Source organism: Notamacropus eugenii, chromosome 2 (genome assembly GCF_028372415.1).
Source record: "Notamacropus eugenii isolate mMacEug1 chromosome 2, mMacEug1.pri_v2, whole genome shotgun sequence".
Taxonomy (NCBI): domain Eukaryota; kingdom Metazoa; phylum Chordata; class Mammalia; order Diprotodontia; family Macropodidae; genus Notamacropus; species Notamacropus eugenii.
Window position 1 is genome coordinate 70099339 of NC_092873.1, and position 14223 is coordinate 70113561.

General features: G+C 52.7%; 1 protein-coding gene across 6 annotated transcripts in view; it reads right to left on the bottom strand.

The window, feature by feature from the left end:
* Window positions 1–1772: 1772 nt before the first annotated feature.
* The window catches only part of SLX9 (SLX9 ribosome biogenesis factor), a 49415-nt gene continuing 36964 nt past the window's right edge, over window positions 1773–14223 (bottom strand). For all 6 annotated transcript variants that reach the window (XM_072640843.1, XM_072640841.1, XM_072640844.1 and 3 more), the window contains 3 exons: window positions 8157–8310; window positions 3445–3513; window positions 1773–2079 (listed from right to left, as the gene is read on the bottom strand). In XM_072640843.1, the coding sequence (XP_072496944.1) occupies window positions 1953–2079; window positions 3445–3513; window positions 8157–8310 (350 nt within the window). In that variant the 3' untranslated portion in view covers window positions 1773–1952. The remainder of the gene's footprint in view (window positions 2080–3444; window positions 3514–8156; window positions 8311–14223) is intronic.

The window sequence follows — 14223 nt, forward strand, 5'->3', positions numbered from 1 at the left end:
CAAACAACGGTTGGAGAGAATCGGAATGTAAATGGCCACTTTTGACCACAGCAAGCCCCAAAAGGAGTCTTGCCCATCTGCTTCTCTGATAGAGATCTCCGTTCTCCCCTGCGGATAAATGGTCACAAAAATAGGCAGTTTTCTGCTGAAAAGAGTCATGGTGCTCTAAGGAGCAGTGAGAGGGATGCCTTCAGAGAAATCCAGGAAAACTTATAGAAACTGATGCAGAGGGAAGAGAACAGAACCAGGAGAGCCGTTTATACGATGACAAGTGATGCCAATGCATGCCACTCCCTACCCCCTCCTCAGTCCCAGAGGGCTCCTGAGGCCATGTGTTGCCCACCTCCTGACAGAGAAGGGATGCTGGGCAGAGATGAGTGACCTCTGGGGAATGGCCTACGTGGGAATCGGAGCCTTCACTATAAACGTTTTGCATTTCTTTCTTTTTGAAGGGGGGGAGGGATGAGGTGGATTTTCATTCATTGAAAATTATTCAATTTTAATTTTAAAAAGGTCAAATACTTATGTCCAACAGGGCACTCCTTCTCCCAAAGCTCCTTCCTTCTGGCAGATGCCTGTTGGATGGGCACATAGACCAGCCGGGCACAGTAACCCTGCTTGAAGCCTGAGCCCTGGATTACACTTGACAACCAGACCTGCTCTTTTCTGCTCTGCATTTAGGAGAGAGGCCAACACTGACCCCCAGCCCACCCCCAATCCTGCTGCCCTAAGGGCTGCCGATGCCCCCTCTTACTTCTGGGCAGCAGGCTCCTTGTCCTAGCAGACCCCTCCTCACCCCACAGGGGAAGAGCCAGCCCACCAGGAAGCCTGGGAGGGCATGAGAGAAGGGCCCATGGAGAACTCCCCCCTTCCAGTCCTTGACTTTTAGAGATGACAGTAACTGTGCTGACCCATTTACAAATTCTCCAATAAGACCAAGGTTCTGAGGAGCTGAGAGCCCCTGATGTTCCACACTGACCTCCTCAGTTACAAACCACCTCACACTCATGGCGACTGCTACAGGCATCACCAATGCCCAGATGCCTCCTAGCCGTCAGACCCTGGTCAAGTCACTGACTTGTCTGTCTCCATTTCCTCATCTGTGAAATGGGGCCAGTGACAACATCTAGCTCCCAGGGTTGTGAGGATCAAATGAGACAAGCCTTGTAAAGAGTTGAGGACATGGTCTGGCACATAGTAGGTACTGAATCAATGCTGACTCTCCTCATCACCATTATTATAATAATCATTATTATATGTGCCCTCCTAAAAGCCCAGAGTAGGGAGAGCACAGGAGTTATTACTCCCATTTTACAGATCAAGAAAGTAAGGTTCAGTCATTTTCTATGGGCCCACACAAAGCAAACCAATTGACAGGATCTGGGTTCAATGCCCAATCTGGACATCAGCTCCACCCTGGTCTTTGTGTCCCCAGCACCAGGTACAAAGTCCTGGATGTACTCACACACAGTAGCCACTTCATAAGCGCCTGCTCCTTGACTAGCCAGGGGTCTCTCTGGACAAGGAAGAACATGGGAGGGACAGTGTAGATGGCCCCCCAACCCCCACCGTGTGCCACACCCTCAGAAGCAGTGGATGGGCCCGTAATCCCCACCCCAGGGAACCCTGATGCTAGTCCGGGTGAAGAGTGGCACCCCCCCAGCAGGCCTCTCTGGCTTGTGGGGGCCCCCAAACAGGACTGGGGTCCCACAGCTGGGCACCAGCTCCTGGCCTCCTTCTCTGCTGCAACCAATGTCCCTGAGCTGAGCATGTGGCATTTCCAAAACCCTCAGTGGTCACTTTATTAGCAGTCCCTCACAACAGCCCTGTGAGGTAGGTGGGGGTCAAGTCACCACTACCAGCCTCTCTCAAATGGTGGGTGAGGGGCACAAGGAGAGCAGGCACTGCCTCCACCCACTGACACAAGAGTCCGGCCTCCAACGCTGTCCAACCTAGAGCCTTGCCGCCTCCTCCTCCTGTCTCAGCCTCTTAGAGAGATGCTCGCCAATGGCTCTCAGAGGGTCAGCTTGATAGGAAGGGCTGGTGACCACCTCCTGGAACCGTGCCATCTCATCATCTCTGAAAGAAGCAAACCGGGTGGGTCAGAGCATCTGCTGAGGGCCTCCCTCACAACAACCCCAGCAGGGTGGGGCTGTGCTGATCCCCATTTCACAGATGAGGAAACTGAAGCAAAGGTAAAGGGACTAGAGCAGGGTCACATAGTAAGAAAGTATCTGAGGGCACATTTGAACTTGGGTCTTCTTGACTCCAGGCCTCAGGCTCTGTGCCCCATAGCATTCCCTTGTTGCCAGCTGGGGAAGTACCGGTAGTCTGATGAAAAAAAGAATGAGACAAGGCCCAAACGCCTACCCAGAGGCATGCGGAGGGCGTCACCTGCATATCTGGCCTGTAGACAGCTGTGGTACCAATGCTGCATACATGTATGTGCACACACACCCTTGCATCGGCATGCACTCACACATAGACACGTGTGCACACATGTGCACCCATGCACACACATGTATAGACATGTGCACAGTACCCATGCACACACACTGGCCTGTGTGCACACACATACATGCACATGTGTACAGACACACAATATGCATGCACAGACATGCAATAACGTGCATACACATATGCAGACATATATACAGACACACATGCATAGACACATACACAAATGCACATGCACACAAGCATAATACACAGCACTGATATGTACACACATGTGCATGTACATGCATACATGCACACATGCATACAGTGCGCACGCACACATACGTGCACATCATGATCCTGGCTAGCATCCTGTGAGTATGTGGGAATAAGTCCGAGGAAAGCTCGGCCAGTAGAGACAATGTGACATGGCAGGAGGGCATGCTGGGAAGGCACTGCCCTCTGTCAGAGGATCTGGGTTCAAATCTCATTGGGGATGATGACTGCCTTGGTGACCACAGGCCTCAGTTTCTCCATCTCTAAGATGAAGGTGCTGAACACCATGGTCTCGGAAGCCCATTCGTGTCTGTCTTGGAGCTGGAGTCCGTTCTCCTTACACCTCAGCTTCCTCTACTACAAAATGACAGGGACTGACCAGATGATTCTGACAACCCACTACCAGAACCTGAAGCCTTCTCTCTCTGCTCAGGAAGCGCCAGGACTGCCTCTGCGTCTCAAGGCTGGCCATTGGTTTTGGGCTCACAGGTGGTCACCGTGGTCATCCCTGACTAGAGCTATAACACAGAATGGAGCCAGTCTGGGCCGTCCAGAGGCCAGAGCCCGGGGGATGAGCAGAGGTTGGCCAGCACTGGCCTGACTGACCAGGAGACCCCAGGGTCACACAGAGGACTCTAGGGCCAACCTTGCAGGGACCCAGGGGGTGGCCCAGCTCACCCCTTGGCCGGGCAACACCCTCAGGGGCAGTGTGGTTCTGACCATACTCACAGAAGTTTGCGCTTCTGGGCCGGGGTCATGCGGCTGAAATCTGTGGGCTCAGCCTTCTGCCTTGGGGCGCTGTGGGAAGAAGGAGAGGGAGAGTCAGCACGATCTTTGACTTTGGCAGTGTCCAGAAGGGCCTGTTTACCTGCATGCTCCTGGGCCCTGGCTGGAGCATGGATGTCCTTCCTAGATAGTAATCCTAGCCCTGTTCTCAGGGAAGCCACTCCCTCCTGGGTTCACACAGCACCTGAAGGGGTCTCAGTATTCTCAGAACTCTGCACGCTCTCAGGAACAGGGAGCTCACTATCCCAAGGCCATCTAACTTACAATTCTTAAATTCAACCTGCTTTTCCAATTCAAGTGGAGAAAGGCCAACCCAACATTTTCCAGCTCCCCTTCCTAGCTCACAGCTAGCCTCATGACTCCCTCTGGAATTTCCCAAATTAAATGGACTTCAGGGATGGCCTAGAAGTCTCAAAGAAATAAAGGCCTGGTTCCACTGAGTCAGTACTTCCACCAATGAAAGAGAATTTAAAACTACACCAAAGGCTATGTGCTGCCCGGGGCTATCAGGCCAATCACAGGTGCACCAAGCTTCTCCCTTGGAGCAACCACCCTGGAAAGAGAGACCCCAAGAATATTCCAGGAGACTCCTCCCAGGGCAGCAGAGGATACCCCAGAGCCCAAACCCACTCCAGGAGAGCACAGGCAGCCAGCTTAAGGCAGTCCCAAGCCAAGGTGCCAAGGGCTGGACACCACAAGCCTTCTGGGCATCCAGTAGGACCTGGGCCAGAGGGATGGGCCAGATGTCGGCCCTGTCTGGGAGAGGCTGGGGAAGCGGTATGTTCCAGGCCTTGGATTCCTCAATTTAGGTGGCAGACAAGGAGGTCCAGTGGGGCTGACTGCCTTAAATAAAACACAGCTGTGAGAGAAAGCAATCCCATCTAGGTCCCAAAGACCATGAATCCCCTCCCCATTCTGAAGACAAGAGTGAGCCCTCCCTGCACGGAGGCACATTTCTGGCCACTTGGGGCAGTGCACCTGGGACCCCCTGAAGAGGAGTCCTCTCCACAAAGTCCCCGGGTAGTGGCCCTCCAGTCTTGGCTTGGATACCTCCAGGATGGGGGAACTCCTTCCCTCCCTCCTCGGCTACTTCTGAGCAGCCCTGGCTAAGAAAGACCTGGCCTGCAGTGGGATGACATTCAGTTCCATCCCATAGGTTCATCTGTGGGTGGTCCAGTCTGTTCTCCCCAGATCATCTGCTTGGCCCATCCAAGTCCCCTATGGATCAATGACTTTCCAGAAGTGGACACAGCACGCTGCCCACAGGGTCTCCCTGTCCTGGATGTTCTATGATGAACATGGAGAAGGATGGAGGGACTTGGAGAAGGAAGCAAGCCAGGGGAAGCACTGACCACCACCAGGACAAAGGTGAATGCTGCGGAACTGACAAGCTTGTTTCCAAGCAGAAACTGCAGGAGAAGCTCCTCCCCCTACTGGCTCAGCAGCCTCCTTGGTGTTCTCTGGCTGGATGCCTGCTTCTTCTGTGAGATCCCAGACCTGGGGCTAGAGAGGACCCCAACCTGTCCCTCTGTGGAGGGGAGACAGAAGAGCTGTGTGCCCCCAGGGCCGCTGCAGTCCAACAAAGGAGGAAACAAATGTAGAAGAGGTGACCAGCACAGTGTGTGTGTAGGGGGTTCTTCCCATGATCCCCCACTGTTTCCTTGAGCGAAAATCTATCTCATGAACTCCAAGAGTTTCTTAGGGATACAGACTGGCCACATGCAACAGAAGGCTGCCGCCTCCCCGAAGGCCACCGCAGCAGGTGGCTAACCCGCTGGACAACAGGCCCGGAGGGTGGGCCTGAGGAGGCCAGGGCACCACGACTGTGATGACCACCCATGAAAATGCCAAGAGATGCCCTCCAGACCATGTAGCTGGTCAAGCACCAACTCAAGTCTCAGAAACCCCTCCTGAGATTACAGGAATAGAAGCAGACATGTCACAGCTCATCTCATCAGCTCAGAAGCCAGTGCCCGAGTCACTGAGAATAACCAGGAACATCCCCATGGGCAAGGAACTTTCCAGGACACTGCTCTGCAGGGAACGGGGGCATCAAGCCCAACCCCCTCCTTTGACAAAGGAAAAAACTGAGACACCAGGGGGGAGGGGATACAGATCCTGCCTCCTTTGGGGTACATACACACACATACACACCACATACACATATAGACATAAATACATAGATACATACCATTCATACACCACTCACATGTGCACAGACTTAGACACATACATATATACCATACACATTCTAATACACACATACCATACAATGCACATATATACATACACATACAGCTACCATTCATATACCATATGCCCATACATACATACACACATATGTATGCCACACATACATTATGCACACTCACATACACACACACACATATATACCATAGTCACACATATACACACCACACACACAAATACATATACACATATCCCCCACAAACAAAGAAATCCCACTATGCCACTGCTCACAAAACATTCAGAGAACCAGAGGAAGGCCTGTAGGATATTAGGTCTTTCTTCTTTGTGGGTGTTAGAAAAAGTCAGGGCAAAAATCTCAGCCTGAGATGAGGATGAGTGGTGATAGGCTCCAACAAAGGGTATTACACATACTGGAAGACCAGGGCTTCCAGGCAACAAATAGCAAGTGATCTTTTTTCTTATTTATAATACTCATTAACCCTAATCCTAAATGCAAGCTGCCAGTTCCATACTTGTTGGCACATCTGCTGGTCTTGCCATAGTCCCTCTCTCCCTCCTTCCCTACTTGCACAGCAAGTTCACCCTTTGGTTCCCCAGGCATCAAGCACACTATTGAGTGCTCACCTGGGTCTTTGTCTATCCCTCCTTCCTTTCCCGAGGGCAGGGCCAGAACAAGCACTTCACACACAAAGCAGGGGCCTCAGATGTATCCAAAATCGAACTAATTCTCTTTCTCTCTGAACATGCCCCCTCCCACTCTACTGATCACTGCAGGAGGCACCACCCTCCTCCCAGGTCCCTAGACTCACAACCTAAGAGTCACTCTTGATTCCTCACTCTCTCTCATCACTCAGATCCAAAAGGGAGCCAAGGTCCATCCAATTCACCTCTGCCTCATCTCTCATCAGTGCCACCTCTGCAGTATCTCTTGTCGATGTCACCTCTGGAACGTCTCTCATCGACGTCACCTCTGGAATGTCTCTCTTCGATGTCACCTCTGGAACGTCTCTCCTCGATGTCACCTCAGGAACGTCTCTCATCGATGTCATCTCTGGAACGTCTCTCATCGATATCACCTCTGGAACGTCTCTTGTTGATGTCACCTCTGCAGTATCTCTCGTCGATGTCACCTCTGGAACATCTCTCATCGATGTCACCTCTGCAACGTCTCTCATCGATGTCACCTCTGCAACGTCTCTCCTTGATGTCACCTCTGCAACATTCTCTCCTTAATGTCATCTCTGCATCATCTCTTGTTAATCTCACCTCTGCAGCATCTCTAATATGCCCCCTTCTCTCCTCTGCCCCTGTCCCCACCCTGGGACTCTCATCACTTGACACCTGGCCTACTGCCACAGCTGCTGGGGGGTGGGGTCTGCCTGCCTCAAGTCTCTCCCCCATCAGTCCATTCTCCATTCAGCTGTCAAACTGATCTTCCTAAAGTGCAGGTCCAAACATGTCACCTCCTTACTCAATAAGCTCCAGTGGCTCCCTATTGCCTTCAGGATCAAATACAAAACCCTCTCTTTGATCCTCAGAGCCCTTCATGCCCAGTCCCCTCCTCCCTTTCTATTCTTTCACCTCACTCCCCACCTTGTCCTCCTCAATTCCATTCCCCTAGCCTCCTGGCTGTGTCCACCTCTCGGCTCCAGGGAATGTCTCTGGAGTCCTGCAGACCTGGAATGCTTTCTGTCCTTTACTCTTTTGTCTTTCTTTGTATGCCCAGCTCTTAGCACCATGAGAGGCACATGGAGGCTTAATTAATAAAAGCTTGGTAAGTAACTGGACTTCTGTTTCTTCATCTGTTAAATGAGGATAATAACAATGGTAGCTTGAATTTACATATCACTTTTGCATAGCAAAGCCCTTTAAAAACATTATTTTATTACTTTCATCTTACAAATAAGGAAACTAAGGCAGGCAGCAGTCAAGTGACTTGCCCAATGTCACACAGAAACTACGTGTCTAAAGCTAGATTTGACCTCAGGTCTTCTTGACTCAAGTCCAGCCCTCTGTACACTGTGGAGCCCCCTACTCTGCCAAGGAATGTGTGGCCCAGAGAGGCAGTGGGCACCCCGGGTTCAGGTAAGGACCCGGCAGGTGCCCTTGAGTGTGTGAAAAGTATGTTAAACATTCACCAAATGAAGATGATGGGTGTGGTATGGTACAGACCCTCAGAAACTGCTGGGGGTGTTGTTCTAGGCATTTCTTTTCAGGCAGCTGACTCCATCTCCCTCATTCTATTGAGGAATAAACTGAGGCTCAAAGAAGGGAGTACAATGCAATCCCAGCAGCTAGGATGAGAGTCTTCCCACTCTATGGCAGAGCCACAAAGACCAGGGGTGCAGCACCATTGGCCTCAGGCTCCACAGTGTGACTATGAGGTCACACCTACCCACCTACATGCACGCACACACAGTGCACATGCACACTCACTCACACACCTCTTGAGTTTCCTCCTGGGACGGCTGACCGTCACTAGCTCTGAAAGCTCAGGCAAGGCCTCCATGAGGGGGTGCAGGTCTCCCACGACGGCCGTGGCCTTCCGTCTCGCCTCCGCCTTGCGAGTCTCTTCTGCCGCCTTGATCGCATCTATTTCTGAATCAGAGAAGAACAGAAAGGGGGTGGGGATGAATCAGGGCCCCTGCAGGGTGCCTGCCCCCACCCCATCAGACACAGACCAAGGCAGCACGAGGCCAGACACCAAGCCCTCCCCAACTGGCCCTGCTGCTGCCAAGAGAACCCTTGAGGAGCTCAGGGCTTGCCTTTCTGCCATGTACCCTGAGCCCTGAGACCCTGAGAAGAGGAGGAAGGAGGGGAGAGAGAGGGAAAGAGGAGGGAGCAGAGAGCAGGGAGGAAGGAGGAAGGGAGAGTGAGGAGGGAGGCACGCTGAGGCACGCTTGGGAGGTTATTTTCTCTCCTTAATCACAGATGTGCACTTTTTAATTATAGGCTTGATCATGAGACTAGAGAGACTGGCAAGGAAAGCTTTCTTTTTTTCCATCTTCCTCTTGAAAAGGCCCTTAGTGCCCAAGGATTCTAAAGCAGGGCTTGGGATGTGAACAGGTGAGTCATATGAGGGAGGAAGGTTAAATGCAGAGCCTCCTCATCAAACCCGACCCCGGGGAGGGGGGGGTGGGGGCAGCTGGGACCTGAGCCACCAAAGGGGAGAAGAGTGGCCCCTGATGCCTCCTGCTGATGCACAACCCCTGAGGACAAGGGCCTCCAAAGCAATCACGATGCTCAGGACGTCCAGCCAGCCCTCAGCAGGCTCTGAGCTCCAGGCTTGACCCCCTAGGAGACAATGTCAATACACAGACTCATGTATCCTCCAAGGATGCCCAACTCCCACTGAGCTTGGAGGGTGATGAGGGGCGTGACCCTGGAGGTGCCCCTACAGGGGCACCATTTTATCAAGGAGGAGAAGGCCAAGTTCCCACAGCTAGAAAGGGTGAGGAGCTCTAGGACCCTGCTGATTCTGGAGAATGCAGACCAGGTCTGGCAGTTGGTGCAGACTCTGCTTGTCCTTCCTTGGGGCAGGGAGGTAAAGGTAAACAGCAGACTTAACTGAGGGAGGAAGGGACACAGCCTCGCTCCACAACAGGTCTCCTAAGGGGATGCTTGCACACAGGCGGCACTTAACAGATGCTCATTCTACTAAGAAACAACAGGCTAGCTAGATAAGGCATCAAACAGCCTGTGGAGATAGGGCAGGCACACCCGGCGTCCCAGTGGCCCCAGGGCACATGTTTGAGTCCATGGCAAGTACTCAGGGTCCTCACAAGCCCCTGACCTTCCCGCTTTTTTCAGTCTTCCCTCTCCCTCACACTGCACAGCACTAAAGTGCCTTCCACCATCACCCACCTCCTTGGCACAGCTCCCAAGGCCTCTTCCTCCACCTTGTTGCCATTGCACACTAGAGGTCATCCCTTCAAAGTAGGAACTTGTGACCCTGGCATTCAGAGCCCCCTGGAGTTAGAAAGAGTGTGCACTTAAGAGCTGAGAGACCTGACCTCTTGTCTTAGCTCTGCCATGACTTAGCTGGATGACCTTGGGCAAGTGACCTCCCCCATCTAAGCCTACCGAACAGGCTGATCTCTAAGCTCTGACCTTTTCAGCTCAGGCTGCCTCATCACACCTTCCTGGGCTCCCACCAAGCTGAATCCTTCTCCAACGCTTCTGCTACATTCTGCCTTCACGCATGCAATAGCTTCTGCCTGGGATGCCTTCTCTGCCTGCCCCCTTGCCCAACACTGCCACCTCTCCTGATGCCACCAAGCACCAAAGCCCCTGAGGACCTGGAAGGGACCCCCCAGCCCCCATCGGACCTGGCCCTTTTCTTTTATGGAGGAGAAAACAGAGACCCCTGGAGGTCTAGGGTTACACAGGCCACAGTCAAGGCAGCTGGGCTGGGGCTAGAGCACCAGGCCTGGAAACAGGAATGAATTTAAAAGCAAGTCATGTTATGATGCTTAGAGAGGTGGTCATTGTCTGGGCCTCCCTCTGACCTCTTCTCAGGGAACCTGAGGGCAGGGCATGGGGCTGCTAATCTACCCACAGCTCTGGGAGTCCTGCAAAGGAATTTGGGTATATTTGTCTGGGCCCCAATGCAAATGCCTAATGTTTGAGAACAGATTTCTCCCAGGTCTGCCAGCCCAACGGAGGTCCTGGTCCTGACTTCCCACGTCCCCAAATTTGCCCACTGTTATTTTTAATGCCGCGATGGTGGGAAGAAACAGCACCACCAAGGAATCCTGCAGGATGCAGGCAGAGGGGCTGCCAGGACTTAGGGGGATGTCCATAAATCTTACAGTTAGGATCGTGGAGATTATCCCAAAACATGTTTTGACTTGGAATGGAATGTAGAGCCCAGGCCCTGGGACATTTGGACTGGTTAAAGTTCTCAGAGTGCTAGCACACTGGGCCAAAACCAGAGGGGAGGAGAGGGAAGGCTCCCAGGCAAAACGAAGGTGTTTTAACCCATGACCCAAGAAGACATGAAACCATTTGAGAGCTTGATATCAACAAAGCTGCTATGATAGATGCCAGGCTCTGGGCACAGGGAACCAAGTACCTCAAACTCACTTCCTAATCTTCTCTAAGAGACACCAAGAGGGGTACAACAAAAGCCTGGGTGGGGACATTGAGGCACTTCCCCCCTCCCAGGCTGGTCCTACACTGATTTTTGTCCTTCTCTGTCTCCTCACCTCCCTTTTTCTCTCTGTCTGTTCCTCTCCCCTCCTTCCTTCCTCCATCCCTCCTCCATCTTATCTCCATCTCTGTCTCTGTCCATTTTGTGTGGTGGCTCTGCCTCACCTGTCAGCTCCTGCACAGATATCCCTGAGCTCAGGCCCGCACTCCCTACCAGCCTTGGCTTTAACCTCTGGCCAGCTCCTAGTTTAGAGGCCGCCTGGCCTGCTGGCCCTGGCCCTGGGCTATCACCTTGCCTCAGCCCCTCCTGCATTCCAGCTCTGGTCCTTTGACCCTGACCAAGGCATGACTAGTCCTTGATGTGGCATCTTCTGATTCATGGCAGGGAAAAATTCAACATGGGCTGAATTCTACAGGCTGGGAGGGCACAGCTCTCTCGCATAGCCTTAAATGGATGAGGACAGGTCTTGCTCAGTGGAGGGACATTTGTCACGCATTTGTTTTCCCTTCTTGTTGAAGGAGCAAGGCAGCAACTGGGGATGGGAGTGGGAGGGTTGCCAGAAAGAAAAAGAAGAGGGTCCCTGGAGCATCTCTCAAGAAAGCCTAAGAGAATTAGGGAGGTATGAAGCATCCCAGGTCAGTCAGCCAGTCAATAAACCCTTGGCAGGTGGGACAGTGGCTCCCCACCCTTAAACGAAAAGTGAGTCATGGCCTGCCAGAGATTTCAGGCTTGCAGGCAATCCTCTTTCCCCTCTCTGCTTTGTATAAGGAAAGTCTCATCTTATTTGGTGTCTGTCAGGTCCAAAATAAAAGGGAAAATGTGACCATGCCAACCTGCCCAGGAAGGGCAGGTCCCTTAGAAAGGGAGCTTCCAAGAGCTGAAGGAACAGCCCAGGGCAGGAGGCATCAGCAAGAGCTCCCAAGTCTTGGTCACCATATGCAGGGTAGTGGAGGGTGGAAGAGTCCTTGGTGAGGACAGCAGGAACAAGGGGAGCACCCCAGAAATAAGCCATGTCCTGAAGGAAGAGCTAGCGCTTACAGACCAGTTCTACCTCAGTGAGTGACCATGAACTATCGAGTTCAGAGCACAGACCACAAGCAAGTGAGTCAAGAATGGCCCAAGAAACCCTAGGACTTCTGCCCTCCTCTATACATCACTTGAGAGAGAAGCCCAATAGCATCTTCTCTGGAGGGAACAGAAGCTTTGTAGGCCACTGCCTGGCCTGGAGGATGGATGCTGCCTGCCCAAGTCAACGTACTCCAAACATGGGGAAGAAGGCCTTTCCCTAGAGCCAGTGAAGCCCCCTTGGTCTTCCTAGCTGTGTCTCCTCCTGGCAAATTGCTTCATCACTGTCTGCCTCAGTTTCCTCATCTGTAAAATGGGGAGAGTAACAGCCCCCATCTCCCAAGGTCATGGAAGACCCAATGAGCTCCCATTTGTAAAGTGCTGTGCATCAATGTGCAGCTACTGTCATTGTCATCATCGTCGTCATCAGTTGTCATCGCTGCTGCGATCATTACCATCTTTGCCACCATCACTCTCATTGTGATTGTCATCATCACCATCGCCATCATCACCATTGCCATCGTCACCAGCAGCAGCAGCAGCACCGCCATGTATAACTGAAGGTTGCAGAGGCATACACACACAGGCATCATGTCAATGAGATAGCAAATGGCTGACAACAGCCTTGGGACCAGCTTGGTGCTAGAGGAAGGTCCGTCCTTGGTGTTGTTGATGGGACGTGGTGAGAATCACTTCTGAACCACTCTTATTGGAGAGGGGTATGTGGTGCAGCAGACAGATGGCTGAATCTGGACTCAGATAACCTGAGTTTGATTCCCAAGTTTCCCCTTCATGATCTGGGATATTGGGCACACCACACAACCTGTCTAGACCTCAGTTTCCTCATCTGGAAAAGGAAGGAGCTGGACAAGACTCTCACGGCCTGCCTGTGGCTCTACCTTGCATGGGCTCGATCTGTGCTTCTCACCTGGGTCACATGTAGTTCAGCCCTGAAAGCTGTCCTTGGCCGCACAGAAGCTTTGGCGGTCCAGGCAGCTAACCATGTAGAGCACCAATCAGCCACTGTGGAAGAAGGACAGGAGAGGGAGGTGGGGGAGGAAGAGGCCCCAGAGACCTCCCCAAGCAGGAGAACCACCCCCTGCCCTGCCCTGTATCTTGGGTTGAAGCTGCAGAATTCATTAGAAGTGAGGAGGAAGAGGATTCCTGGTCTTCTGGCCCATGTTCAAACTCCAGGCTCCAGTGTGGTTCCACAGTGGAATACTGCCAGCCTGCTAAAGGTGTCCTACAGGAAGACTAAGTGAGTGAGGCCCCTGTGTGCAGAGTCCCCTCCATGCACCTGCTCAGGAAGCCTGCACTGACTGGCCATCCCTAGGTAGGGCTCATCCATGGCCAGCTTCTCTCTCTTCTATGAACAGAAATGTTCTTTCTACATCCCCTGGGGGGCAGTTCAGCAGCTCCCAGGAGTCCAATGCAAAGCCCTGCGTGGTGAGGGCTCCCCACACTCTGCCTCTTCTCTTCTACTCCCCAATGCCTTGTAGACATCCCAGCAACAAGGTGTGGGTCCAGTTCCTGTGCCAACTCATGCTGCGTGTACACTCATGTATGAAGGGGCATAGACCAAGGCCAGAGAAGAACAGGGCACTTCCTTCCCACTCTCTGCTTTACAAGGCCATGGCACATCAGACCCTAAGCCTAGTGAGCAACATGCTGAACAGGGGGCAGGCTTGAAGTGGGGGCTCCCCCAGGGGAGCTCCACCAAGGGCAGCTACTAGCCCATTCTTCTGGGCCAACCTTTTTGGCATTTTCCCAAGTCTTAGAGTAGCAGAAAACAAAGGCTCCCAGATTCCTTCTCCATCTGTTCTTCCCTCCATACTCAGACCTCAAATCTGGGATGGGAGGGTTTGAGACTGTCAGGAAAGGGGAAGCATGTTCATGGGAAGAGCTAGCATACCACTGCAGTTCCACGTCTAGCTGGGTCTGCATTCTGGGAGGACAGGACAGGTGCCAGGGGAGGCAGGAGTGTGGCTGAACTCAAGTCATGCAGCAGCCCATTCCTTGGGTCCAAGGACCAGCAGCATCACAGGGCCTCCCTCCCTCCAGCCCCATTCCAGAGGACCAGGCACAGCCCAGGCCTCCCTCTCTCACCCCAAACAGCAGCAGCACCAGGCCTGTGAGAACCCCCAGGACTAACCTCTCTTCTGGATGGGCAAGGGGAGCTTCCAGCCTCTCTTCATGGCACTGTCCTTGGTGCTAATGACAGCAGAGGAGCCTATCTTGGTTGGGTGCACTGGTTGGGTGCCTATCTTGACCCTAGGTCTTGACCACTAGACTTC